Here is a 12,941-nt window from a genome sequence, read left to right as displayed (position 1 = left end):
TTTTTCTAACAAAGCGAAACTAGATTAATCGGACCAATAAATTTTGAATCACACCTGTTAAAACCCAAAAAAAAAAATTAAAAAAAAAAATTGACTCCTTTCTCTATACAGTTAAAGTGGCTAACAGTAGGTGACCCTCAGCTTGTATTGTAAACTACTACTTTTCTTGTGTACAAAGAAAAACATTACTACGATAAAATAAAATAAAAAAATCCGTCATGAATACGTTTTTCTCCTCGTCAACTAAATAAATTTTCTGTTCACATGCACAGAGAAACTTGACAGAAATTATATAAACCATCTAAATTAAAGTATATAACATAAAGTTTTATTAATTGAAAGGAATTAAAAAGCTCAGTTCTTCAAAAAAAATTAATATATGGCATTGTTTCGGAAATTGTTCTATCGGAAGCCACCTGATGGACTGCTGGAGATTTGCGACAGAGTTTACGGTTCGTTTCCCTTTGGTTTTCTCTCTGAGTTGACTTGTTGATCAATTGAACTCTGTAGAAAACTCAATTAACTGTTTGCTTATTAAGATCAAGCCAGATAAATAGTTGTTAAATTTGATTTATTTGATCATTCTTTGATTTGTTGTGTGGAGATAAATGATTGCTAATTTTGCTTTATTTGCTCGTAGTTTAACTTAAATGTCTAATTCTGATGAGGAAACGGGAATTTTTGCTCAATGAACTCGGTAGAAAACTCAATTGAACTGTTTTCTAGTTGAGATTGAGCTAGATCAATAATTGCTAAATTTGATTTATTTGTTCATGTTTTAACTTAAATATCTAATTTGATTGTTGAAATGGAAAGTGTAGAAGTGATCATCTTCTAGGTCCTTTTTTTTGGGCTCAAATAGTAGGATATGAGGGAACTCATTTGGTTCAACTTCACATTTTTCTCTTTTTATTTTTATTTTTGCTTTTAATCATTGGTATCTGGGCAAGCTTGCACGCACCTCGACTATTCTACTGGGTACCTGCTGCCTCCGGTACAAGTATCAGGATTCTGCCCACAAGGCTTAGGCAGATGAATGAAATTACCTAGTGTTTTTGCCTCTGCTAGAATTTGAACCTGACACATGGAAGAACTTGTAGTATATGAAAGAAAATTGGTGAATTTTCGAAAGCTCCACATTCGAAAATTGACCTTTTACCTCGATTAAAAAGCTTATTAGTTATATGTTGTATAAGTGGTAAAACATTCTTTAGGGGAAAAAACAAGGTTTGGAATTTAGTAGGTTATAACATTTTAAATAGCTTACTCCTCTTTTCCTAATAGACCTTACTAGTCTGGAACAGTTTGCGAATAAACCTAGTGGAAGGTTGAGACAAGCAATATTATATGGAGTGAGATGTAAGGTCTAACATTCTTACAAGGTGAATGTAGTAGAAATTTGGATGCTATGCTTGAATACGAGATTAAACACAATCAGAAATGATCACATCAAGAGAGGTTGTAAGTGGCACACAAGATGTTTGTTAGTTTGTTAGAAGTTGGCCTTATGTGGGAAGGCTGTTTGCAGAGTCATGTCATCTCTCTTTCGTGAAATGAAATGGTAGAGGACTATAGAATGTTTGCCTGCAGCATAGTAGTTTAGCTAATAATTGCATCTGTTGTTATTTGCAGTATTTGATAGGTGTTTCACTACTGATGTTTGGGAAGAAAAAAACTACAAAGGCTATGTAGCAGGTATAATTAGCCAACTCCAGAATCATTACCCTGATGTGTCAATTTTGGCTTTCAATTTTTTGGAGGGCGAGTCTCAAAGCCTGATCGCGAAAGATCTATCAGAGCATGACGTGACCATAATGGACTATCCTCGACACTATGAAGGATGCCCTTTGCTCACTATGGAGATGATAAACCATTTTCTTAGATCCAGTGAAAGTTGGCTCTCCCTTGGGCAACAAAATGTGCTCCTAATGCACTGTGAATGGGGTGGTTGGCCAGTTTTGGCATTTATGTTGGCTGCATTATTGATATATAGACAACATTTCACCGGGGAACAGAAGACCTTAGACATGATTTATAAGCAGGCTCCTCGCGAGCTTTTGTACTTGTTGCAACCACTGAATCCAATTCCTTCTCAGCTAAGATATTTACAGTATGTAGCAAAGAGAAACATAAACACGCAATGGCCTCCATTGGATAGAGCACTCACTTTGGATTGCGTCATTATTAGGAAAATACCTAACTTTGATGGTGAGGGTGATTGCCGGCCCATACTTCGTATTTATGGACAGGATCCATTAATAGTTGCTAATCGATCTCCGAAAATCTTGTTCTCAACACCAAAGAAAAATAATGTTGTCCATCACTACAAGCAGGTAAGATATTTTTTTCCTTCAGAAATCTCAAATATTCTTTGCAAGTTCGGGATTTTTGCTATCATAGAAAGATGGTATCTTTGTCAAGTTCTTTGGATCATACAAGCATTTATTTATGTTGTTGCAGGTAGAATGTGAATTAGTTAAGATTGATATCAATTGCCATATACAAGGTGATGTAGTCTTGGAATGTATTAGCTTGAACGATGACCGGGAAAAGATGATGTTTCGGACGATGTTTAACACATCTTTTATTAAGTCAAACATTCTGATACTTAAAAGAGATCAAATTGACACATTGTGGGATGCTAAGGATCAATTTTCAAAAGACTTCAGAGCAGAGGTATCATTGTTCCCCTTAGATGTACTTTTCTGTTATTTTATGTTCGCTCTATCAAGAAGCATATTATAATTTATGACTATGCACGGGATGAAGGTTCTTTTTTCAGAGATGGATGCTGTTGCTTCCATAGATCCTGTGGAGGACAGTGCAGATTGGCTGAATCAAAAGGGTGATGCTGTTGGCAATACGCTTCAACAAATAGCTGCGTCAAATTTGATCGCGGAAAGATTGGAATCTTCGTCCGAGAATACGGACACTAGCTTGCTCATTGATCAAGCTGCTTTAGAGAAGCCTCAGGAGAGGCAAAGAGCTGCAGCATTAGAAAATATTTCTAAGGGCTTGAGACAGTCTACTTTGGAGCAGCATGTTGGGTCATTCTCTGATCCGTCGTCTGAAGAATACCATGGCAACAAACAAAAAGCTGAGCTTCAGCTTGTTGAAACCAAAGGTGAGATGAAAATGTCAGACTTGCAACCATCAATCGCTTTTTCAAAATCTTCTCCTATTGACTCTAGTTTATAAACTAATGCTTAATTTCTAATTGTTGAAAGAAAAAACTAAGATGAAAATATCAAAGTTGCAGCCATCAAAATCTTTTCCAATGCTTACTTCTATTGGTTTTAGTGTATAATCTAATGCTTCTGGTACAGCATCACCAGTGTCACCTCATGATGTCACAACAGTGGAACATCCTTCATTTCATGGACAAGAATGTGGTAAGCTGAAAAAAGTTTCTTCTCTACCTGAAAACAAGAACCGACCACTCATGACGGATGTTCTCACTTCACCCCCTCCACCTTCACCAGCAAAGGATCAAGATATTGTCACTGGAAAGCCTCTATCTCCTTCTCCAATGCCACCAACACTACTCACTCCTCCAAAGGATAAATTAGTCATTGGAACTGTACCTTCTCCATCACAGCCTACTACGCCCAGAAACCAAAGTCCTAATACTGTATATTTGAAAGATGATAGAACTACAGTATCTCAACCTGACACATCTCGGCTTCCTCTTGAGATACTTTCAAGTCCATGTGAGAATGACAAAATTTCCAAAATGGAACCTTCTCTGCGTACTTGCCCGTCTGAAAGTTCTCCTTATCCCCAAATGCTTATCCCAAGTTTTTCTTCTCCATCAGCCTCCATACCCAATGTCAAACCTCTAGAAGAAAAGTTGGGTAGAGAGTGTGGGCCGTTGCCGTCGCCACCACCTCTACCACATTCAACCTCTGTATTGGAGGAGAATTCTGCTTCTGTTAGTGGACCTCCTCAAACTCCAGCACCTCTTACACCACCTTTGAAAAAAAATTCAACTTCCATTGGAGAGCCATCACCACCACCACCGCCAGCGCCTCCTCCTCCTCCTCCTCCTCCTCCTCCTTTACATACAACCCCTGTGTTGAATGAGAATTTCTCCTCAATAAGTGGACAACCTCAACCTCCACCTCCACCTACCCCGCCCCAGAAGGAAAGATTAGTGTCCAAAGGTGGAATGCTACCTCCTCCACCTCCACCGCTTCCTGGGCAGTCTGTGAAGGAGAATTCTTCTTTAACTGGTGGACCCTTTCCACCTCCACCACCTCCTTTGCCTACTGCACATGATTCTAGTCCTACAAATTCATATGCAGTGCCATTGCCGCCGCCGCCACCTCCTTCCCTGGATTCATCACTCAAGGATAATAACAATCTTCCACAGACTGCTCCTGTTCCTCCTCCTCCTCCGGTTCTTTTTCCTAAGGTGCATGTAGAAGTAAGTTCTGGTCACACACGGTCAGCATCAAGTGGTAGTGCAGGGAACAATCTGCCTGCTTCTCCATCTCCACCCCCTCCTGTTGCTCCTCCACCTAATAAAAGTTACCGACGGCTGTTGTCTAGTACTATGACTTCAAGAAGCAATTCAAAAAAGCTGAAGCCTTTGCATTGGTTAAAAATAAGTAAAACAGTCCGAGGAAGCTTTTGGGCCGAAATTGAAAAATGTAGCTATGCCTCCAAGTATGTTCTGGACATATTGTTAATGCAGTCATGTGGTCAACTCCTTTTTCAGAATACAATGTCTCATTTACTTTTGATGTGTTTCTGTTTTATAGGTCATCGGTGATTAATATGTCAGAACTTGAATATTTCTTCTCAGTTCAAAGTTTAGACCAAGCAGGTTCAGGAAGGAATGGGAATTCAAGGTCCAAAATTGGGCAGAAGCCTCAGAAAGTGCAGCTGGTGACTTTTCTGTTATCTAAATTTGTAACATTTCATAAATACCTCTTACCTGATACTTGCATAATACTGCTGGAATCTACTGGCTGTTCTACTTCCAAGTTTTAAGAGAGATTATTTATCTAAATACTTTTATGGCAGATTGATCATAGACGGGCTTATAATTGTGAAATCATGCTTTCCAAGGTGAAGATACCGCTGCACGACATGCTGGTAAGCAAAATTCATTTGCATATATTGGACTTACATTTTGGCATAACTTAGTCGGTGTATTTATTTTCTGAATAAAGTTGGATGAATCATATGTTCATGTTCGTATGTGCCATGTTTGCTTGAGTAACCGTTATTTCCTTTCCATGCCTGCAATAAGGTTGGTGATGTTATCGCCATAATTCTTTTACCATTTTAAGGCCTCAAGCAACTTGCAGCCTGCTTTTTCATTGCTTTTATAGCTGGAAGTTTCTGTTTTGGTGCTCCGTATTAGTAATGATATCTTCTTCTCTCATAGTTCCTAGACTGTTAACCTAGATAACTTCCCATCCTTTGTGCTTTGTTCTTCAATATGCTGAAGTAACCTTTACAACTAGAAGTATTTATCAGATAGTTGACTTTATTGGAGAGTTCATGGCCACCCAGTGGATTTTCTGTAACAGCCCAGCCCGCTAGTAACAGCCCAGCCCGCTAGTGATATTGTCCGCTCTGGGAGCGGACAATATCACTAGCGGGCTGGGCTGTTACAGAAAATCCACTCTTGTGTCAGCCTTGCCGATGGCGGGTCAGAGTTCAATTGAGTTTAGGCAAATCCCGGTTAGGCGGGGCAAACCTCAGTGCTGAGTCTAGGCGAATCCCGTGCGGTGGGGCAAATGTCAGCGAGGACGCTGAGTCCATAAGAGGGGGTGTATGTAACACCCCAGACTTTAGACAGAGTCCCACATCGGCAAAAACACAAGAGAGATGCTGGGTATATAAGTTAACAAGCCTTACACCCTAGTGACGCGTTTTAAACCCGTGAGGGCCTAGGCCTAGAGCGGACAATATCACTAGCGGGCTGGGCTGTTACATTTTCCGTATGAGCTTTTATTACAGTCTTCATATTTAAATGATAACATACTATTGACTTGAACGTGGTACAAGTTAACTGTATTGGCTTGATAACTTGTTATGTTTACCTATCTAACGCATGGCATTTCTTTTCCAATGTCTACCTGTACCAGTTGCAAAAATAGTATTGGTCCATGAAAGTATTCATAACTATGTAATCTATTGAAAATTGAATGATGTCTCCAACATTGGCTGATTCCATTTTGATATTTTCGGCAGAGTTCTGTGCTAGCATTGGAAGATTCAGCATTAGATATTGATCAGGTTGAGAACCTGATTAAGTTTTGCCCAACAAAGGAAGAAATGGAGGTGCTCAAGGTAATAAATGTACCCACAAAATAAGTTTAATAAAATATTACTCAATGCATATTAGAATATTGTAGACAAACTTATTAATCCAATATTTCTGTTACAGGGTTATAAAGGAGATAAGGAGATGCTGGGTAGATGTGAACAGGTCAGCACATTATGAACTAACCTTATCTTGGTTTACTATATCAGTTTCTCTCTCAGGGACTTTCTTGTATATTTGATATAAAATTCCTATGACTATTCTCTGTAGCAGTTTATGTTAGAATTGATACAAGTCCCTCGAGTAGAGTCCAAGCTACGGGTTTTCTCATTTAAGATTCAGTTTCAGTCCCAGGTGAGAGGATAGTGTGTCTGCTGCCTGATTTTAGAAATGTGAGGTTTTATCTTGCTAAAGGTGCATATTCCGTTTTCAATATCTTCAGATTTCGGACCTAAGGAACACTCTCAATATTGTGAATTCAGCAGCTGATCAGGCAAATATACTTTTTTCTGTTTTATTTCTTCCTTATTGATTAATCTTTTATTACTATCGAACGCTTTCTTGATATTCCATGTTCACTCCGTGTCGTTTTAATGTCCTAATCAGATCAGAGGTTCATCGAAATTGAAAGGGATTCTGCAGACAATTCTGTTTTTGGGAAATGCTCTCAACCAGGGAACTGCAAGAGGTTGGTTAACATTTTTTTTCACACTAGCATATTCTGTTCACCAAATTCTTCTTACCACGTCGTATTGCTTTCTTGTTTTTGGTTGGGGGAGTAGGTTGAAGAGTTTCTTTTTCAGAAACCAGGAATTGTTTGTTTTAGAGCGGGGCAATGGAATTGAGAGAATCCACTGTTTAATAATCCAATTTGTTCCTCATTAACTTAAGGTTTCTATCTTATAAAGTTTTAGAATGAAATCAAGAGGACTAAATATTATTGATTTCTCAGCTATTCTCATGGCTATGTGCATTTCTGGTCTTAATTCTTCGTAGCATCCTTTGCTTCATGAACATGATACATGCTGCTATTTGCTATTAACTATTTGGTTTATTCTTGGAGCAATTATTATTCTCTTTTCTGATCATGCTTGTCTTGATGCTACTGGTATAGGGTCTGCTGCTGGTTTCAAGTTGGATAGCCTCCTTAAGCTAACTGAGACACGTTCGTCGAATACTAAGATGACTCTCATGCATTATCTTTGTAAGGTAAGATCTGCACTTTATAAATAGCTTCACAAGAGCAGAATAATGCAGTCGATAAACTCTGTGCCTGGTTTTTTCTGTATTGTGCAGATGTGCTGCCTATGCTCTAGAAAAGAGTCAGTTTAATTAGTTTCCCCCAAATTTGTTGGCCGATCCAATGAATCAATCTTGTCTTCCATTAACGCTCTCTAATTCGTTAAGTTTGCTGTCAGACTTGTGGAGAAACTTAAAAGTGAAAGCGCTGTTGTATGCTGAAATGAACTATTACTATTTATCAGTGTGCATATATCAATTTTAACCGTTCGATAGTCATGGCTTTCGGTGATACTAAGATATTCATTTACGTGGTTAGATACTGGATCTGCCTTCACATAATAACTTTTTTCTTTTCATTGGGAGACTTTTTTGGTTAGACTTCATGTACCTTGTATTGCAAAGTATATCACATCCAAATCCAATCAATATAATGTCAACTTAAAATACATGGTGTGTTTTATACTTTCAGAATTTTCATCTTATTGATGTCATTTCGCCTCTTAACACTTGATTTTAGCAAGCACAATCCATCTTGACGACAAAGATTTGCTCTAAGGTCACTGTGCAGTATGATAATTTAAGGTCTTATCTACCTATCTAGGCAAAATGTATTTGTATTAACTTTTCCTTGTGCTGGTGATAATCATCTTTTATAAAAAGCTTTATGAAATTTTTTCTGCCAGATACTTGCTGACAAATCGCCTGAGCTACTTGATTTTTCTATAGATCTTTCCAGCTTGGAACCTGCATTGAAGGTACCTTTACTTGAACTGACTGTTGATATTGTTAATTAATAGAGATATGGATTGAACTTGCTGAATTAATACATGTTTTGTTCAGATACAACTGAAATATCTGGCAGAGGAAATGCAAGCTGTTAGCAAAGGAATGGAGAAAGTTAAACACGAACTGTCCATGTCAGAAAGTGATGGACCTGTGTCTGAGAATTTCTGCAAGGTAATCTACCGGTTTATTTCATCTTTTCTGGTTAGCTACACTTGTTATGGTGGGATAACTAATGAAAAAAATAAAATAACAGAACGTTGGTGTTATAATTAATTGGTGTAACTTCCACTTGCCAGGCTCTGAAGGAGTTTCTGGGCTCTGCTGAAGGCGAAGTCGGGTCCTTAGCTCAGCTTTTTTCGGATGTGGTATGTCTGACCTTTTATGATACAGGTTTTCATGGTCTTATTGTAATTCGACCATGTTGAAATATTCCTCATGTGGTTATTGCATGTGACAGGGCAGAAATGTGGACTCGATGATTGTTTACTTTGGAGAAGATCCAGCTCGCTATCCATTTGAACAAGGTATCAAGCAATTATCTACTTCTGCTGGGAATTCCATATGGCTGTATCTGGGCATATTGATATCCTTTAAGTTGTGGTTAGTAAAACAAGTCTCCTTTTGAATGAGATGATCTTCAGCTTACCTCTATTATATCTTTTTCCCCATAGTTGTCGCAACGTTTATGAGCTTTCAAAGAATGTTCAATCAAGCACGAGAGGAAAATCGCAAGCAGCTGGAATTTGAGAGAAAGAAAGCAGAGAAGGAAGCTAGGGAGAAGCAGAAGACACGTGCTTCAAATAAGAAAACTTGAAACTTTGAGCATTCAGTGTATAGTGCGAATTGATATAGTCATATATGAGCCCCTGGTTTTTGGTTCAACGGTATAGGTAGTACCAACCGGGAGATGTGTGGTAGGCGTATATCACGAGTTCGAGTCCTTCTGGGGATCCAAGTCTGGTATTTAAGCTGAGAAGGATATAAGGGCGGGCCCGTTATCCACCAAGTTTCGGAAATGGAGACAGCAGATTTCTCAGCTATCAAAAAGAATAAATGTTGTCATACATCAATCACCATATGCTCCTGCAAACATACATTGTGGATATGTCTGCGGACATCACAAAGCTTTCAATGGACTGAAGCAAACTCCCTGAGCCTTTTCTCTTGTTTCAGCACTATAGTGGAACTTGCAAATAGTTGCATATCATAGCAAAGCTTTCCTAAGATTGAAGATCGATGATGTAGCATTAATTATGTTAGATTGTCCCATATTGGTTGAGGAAATTGACTGTTGTCTCCTTCAATGGTGTTGGACAATGATCACCTTATAGCTTTTGAGGTTAAGTTCGGCCCAAGGTTCATTTTCTTAAAATTGTCAAAGTGGAACATACAAGTATAGCCAAATCAAGATGAGATGGGACGGTCGTTCAGAGGCTGTAGAGGGACTACCATAGGAAAGCTCGCCTCCGCTAGCTAACATAGAAAGAGATTCCCCATAGCAGTAGTCTCTATGTGAATCTCTTCCCGACCGGCAGACCGAATCGGGGCACCACTTGGGATGGTAAACAAGCTCTTTGAGCTTTTTCACATGCTTTAGCACTACATTTGAAGTTGTTCTACATAGTAGTATAGCTTCCCCTAGATTGACGATCCTAGGGGAGTGAGAAGTCAGTTCTACCTGGTGAAAGTAGACAATTTTTGTGTGGAAAAGTTGGCAATGCATACTGTACTGTTATCTAACAGGTAATATTTCCAACTTCATAGTGTTTTTTCTTGTTTTGAATAACCTTTTTTTAACACCTATTTTGTTGGAATAATTGTTTCCAATGTTTCTTCAGAATCTCTAGCAGGTAAGATTACTTCCAAGATGTGTCAAATGTGAATATTCACCGGGGAAGATGTATAGAAAGATTTTGGAGGATATGCTCATATAGCCGACCCCAACTTGTTTATAGCCGACCCCAACTTGTTTAGTACTAAGATGTAGTTGTTATTGTTGTTGGCTATTAGTTTTGTATTTTTTGTATTTTGTGTTTCAGTCTCTCGATTCAATTACCTTTTTGTCCCCATGTTATGACGGTCGTGCTCGTCTTGGACTTAGTTGTGCCCTTTGGGTCGGCCAGGCTCATGAGATGCCGATGTCAATGAGGAATGCAGAAGCGGAGCCTTGTAGCAACGGTAAAGTTGTCTCCATGTGACCTATAAGTCACGGATTCGAGTCGTGGAAGCAGTCACTAAATTAGGGTAGGCTATCTACATCACACCCCTTGGGTGCAGTCCTCCTGCGGACCCTGCGTGAACGCGGGATGCATTTGTGCACCGGGCTGCCGCCTCTTTTGTCACCATGGCTTTTTGTAAATACATTATGTTATTCAGGTCATGTTCCTTTTATAGCAATAGATCAAATATGCATATACATGCAGTTGAATATCATGGGAATCAAAACAGGAATAAACTAAGTATTTTCGAGAAGAAACCCTACAATTTTACTTATTATATTTATTTAACTTTTTTATCTACTTGAAAATTAATGGGATTACAACTTTCTTGATATTATATTAGTAAAGAACCCGTGATCTAAGATAGGTAAACAACCGATATATAGTTGCAAGATAGTAAATGTTATTCTCTATCTCAACTTAATCTCTCAAAAGCCAGCACGCCGTAAGAATGATTTGAAAGTCAAATTATAATTTCACAAAATAATAGTCGTATATATACTGAACTCGTAATAGTACGTCTCAATCCAAAAGTTTAGTAGATTACCGTTGGGGAAAGTTTAAAACACCTCTCTTTTATTATTTATTTATTTATTAATTTATTGCGTCGTCTTTTTCAAGAAGATAGCTTGAACTTTCTAATGGGCATGCTAAATGTATATAATGCTTAGGGAAATTTGCGTTCGTTTCATGAGAGTTTAAGCTTTTGCAAAGCACGAGGTTATAGTAAACACAGGTCGGTTTACTGGTTAATGGACCCTAAATTATATGTTATTAGTACTGTTATGTCGCAATTTTGAAATCGTCATTTGTGCACCATTATTATTAAGATAAAGGCGTAGTTTATTTGTTTAATTCCAATACAAATGAGTTCAAAAGTAAAGCTAAAGTTGGTTTTAAAAAAGATAAAAATAAGAGTCTCAAAGATTTTTTTTTTTTTTTGAAAAATTCCCAGGAAAACACGCAAATTACACAAAAAATGTCAATCGCAACTAGGCAAGCCTGGTGTAACGAGCTCTAGCTGAGGAGGCTGCTGATAAGGGAAATTGATTCAGGTCTCCTATGTGGAAACCACTCACTCAACCAACTCAGCCAATTCTTACGAGTGAATCTCAAAAGTTACTGTAATATAAAGTTTTGTTAAGTACATCTTTTTCAAAATTGTTATAATTGAAAAGAACTACGTAACAAGCTATAATTATATAAGTTTGGCAACAGAAACACATTATATGTAGTTTCAACTTATCGGTATATTTATCTTATGAATCTGTTCACTCACCTACTTTCTTTCTAAATAATTATATTATGAACGTTGTTTTGTTGTCTATTTTTTTTTTTTTTTTGGCTTAGTCGAAATTGAAGTCTCTTGTCTTGACGTGTGAAGCAACTTCTGATTATATTTGAAGTTTAAAGTCTATGTACTCTCCTCATAAGGATTATATTTAAAGTCTATGTACTCTCCTCATAAGGTTTGTGACTTTTTCCACTATGCTTATGTTATAATTTCCTCCGGTTTTAAATATTAGCCGTTTTAAATAACTGAATTTGTTTTTTTATATAGTTGACTGCTATGAGAAAATAAGAAGCATATTTTTTTTTTTAAAAAAAGAAAAGAAAAAGAAAAACTCCTTACTGCTCTAACTATTAAATTATTTAGGTATGGAACATTTAAGAGAGATAAGAAAATTTTCAAACAAATACTTTTATAAAGTAAGACTCTTATATATATATTTAAAAAATGCAAAAAAATCTTATAGACAAATATTATGGACACAAAGTATATATTAAAAGAAAAGAGAAGCTTGGTGCGTAGGGGTTAGGAAAAAAAGTTGTGAAATAAAAGAACTAATAAAAATAGGTGAAGGGGTTTGGTGTTACGCAAGCTCTCACTTTGACGTCCAAACGACTAGAAGTACTATATTAATATAAAATAAAATATTTTATTGGCAAAAAAAAAAAATTATATTGCATAATATAGGAAGAGATTATTTATTTATAAATGTAAATAGCAAGTGTCGGTGGAAGGGAAGAAGACAGCTTTTGTCGAAATCCAAGAGCAGCTTCCTCAATCCTGTGACTAATTCAGGTAGTTGGATTCACATGTCGGTAAAGAAACGAAAAAAAAAAAGATTAAAATTAATTCTACCAATTAGGAAGGACACTTTGTAGGCGTTTGGACATAAGAATTGTAAAATTCGAAAAAATTGCGAAATTTCTTTAAGTGTAAATGGTATTTGAAATTTAGAGTTGTGTTTGAACATAAATTTCAGTTTGGATTGTTTTTGAAGTTTTGTGAGTGAAAATTTTGAAAAACAGCTTTTTGCAGTTTTTAAATTTTCAAAAATTTCTAAAATGCATCTTCAAGTGAAATTGAAAATTTTATGAACAAACGCTGATTTCGAAAAAAAGTGAAA

The 12,941-nt window shown here is 37.1% G+C and overlaps 1 protein-coding gene across 2 annotated transcripts; it reads left to right on the top strand.

Moving 5' to 3' along the window:
* The first annotated feature begins 220 nt into the window (after window positions 1–220).
* Window positions 221–10,738, top strand: LOC109220102 (formin-like protein 18). Of its 2 annotated transcripts, none has more exons than XM_019384565.1 (19): window positions 221–452; window positions 1,633–2,333; window positions 2,461–2,676; window positions 2,770–3,124; window positions 3,327–4,668; window positions 4,764–4,890; window positions 5,029–5,100; window positions 6,208–6,306; window positions 6,404–6,445; window positions 6,554–6,634; window positions 6,723–6,773; window positions 6,887–6,968; window positions 7,395–7,489; window positions 8,206–8,277; window positions 8,363–8,479; window positions 8,605–8,673; window positions 8,766–8,832; window positions 8,980–10,051; window positions 10,147–10,738. In XM_019384565.1, the coding sequence occupies exons 1-18, from the start codon at window positions 380–382 to the stop codon at window positions 9,120–9,122; spliced, it is 3,804 nt and encodes a 1,267-aa protein (XP_019240110.1). In that variant the 5' UTR covers window positions 221–379; the 3' UTR covers window positions 9,123–10,051; window positions 10,147–10,738. The 2 variants fall into 2 exon arrangements, with proteins under 2 accessions (XP_019240110.1, XP_019240109.1); XM_019384564.1 differs by having other exon boundaries at window positions 6,551–6,634.
* Window positions 10,739–12,941: the final 2,203 nt, after the last annotated feature.

The sequence above is a fragment of the Nicotiana attenuata genome, unplaced genomic scaffold (assembly GCF_001879085.1).
Source record: "Nicotiana attenuata strain UT unplaced genomic scaffold, NIATTr2, whole genome shotgun sequence".
In the NCBI taxonomy this organism is placed as follows: domain Eukaryota; kingdom Viridiplantae; phylum Streptophyta; class Magnoliopsida; order Solanales; family Solanaceae; genus Nicotiana; species Nicotiana attenuata.
The sequence above is the reverse complement of the archived record's forward strand: the minus strand, read 5'-3'. Positions and strand labels throughout refer to the sequence as shown.

What these genes read in the sequence shown, in the direction of transcription:
- LOC109220102 (XM_019384564.1), top strand. Translation starts at nt 380, where the DNA reads ATGGCATTGTTTCGGAAATTGTTCTATCGGAAGCCACCTGATGGACTG. An exon ending in AAATGTAGCTATGCCTCCAA is followed by an intron (nt 4,669 to 4,763) that starts GTATGTTCTGGA and finishes TCTGTTTTATAG; the next exon opens with GTCATCGGTGATTAATATGT. An exon ending in AGCCTCAGAAAGTGCAGCTG is followed by an intron (nt 4,891 to 5,028) that starts GTGACTTTTCTG and finishes CTTTTATGGCAG; the next exon opens with ATTGATCATAGACGGGCTTA.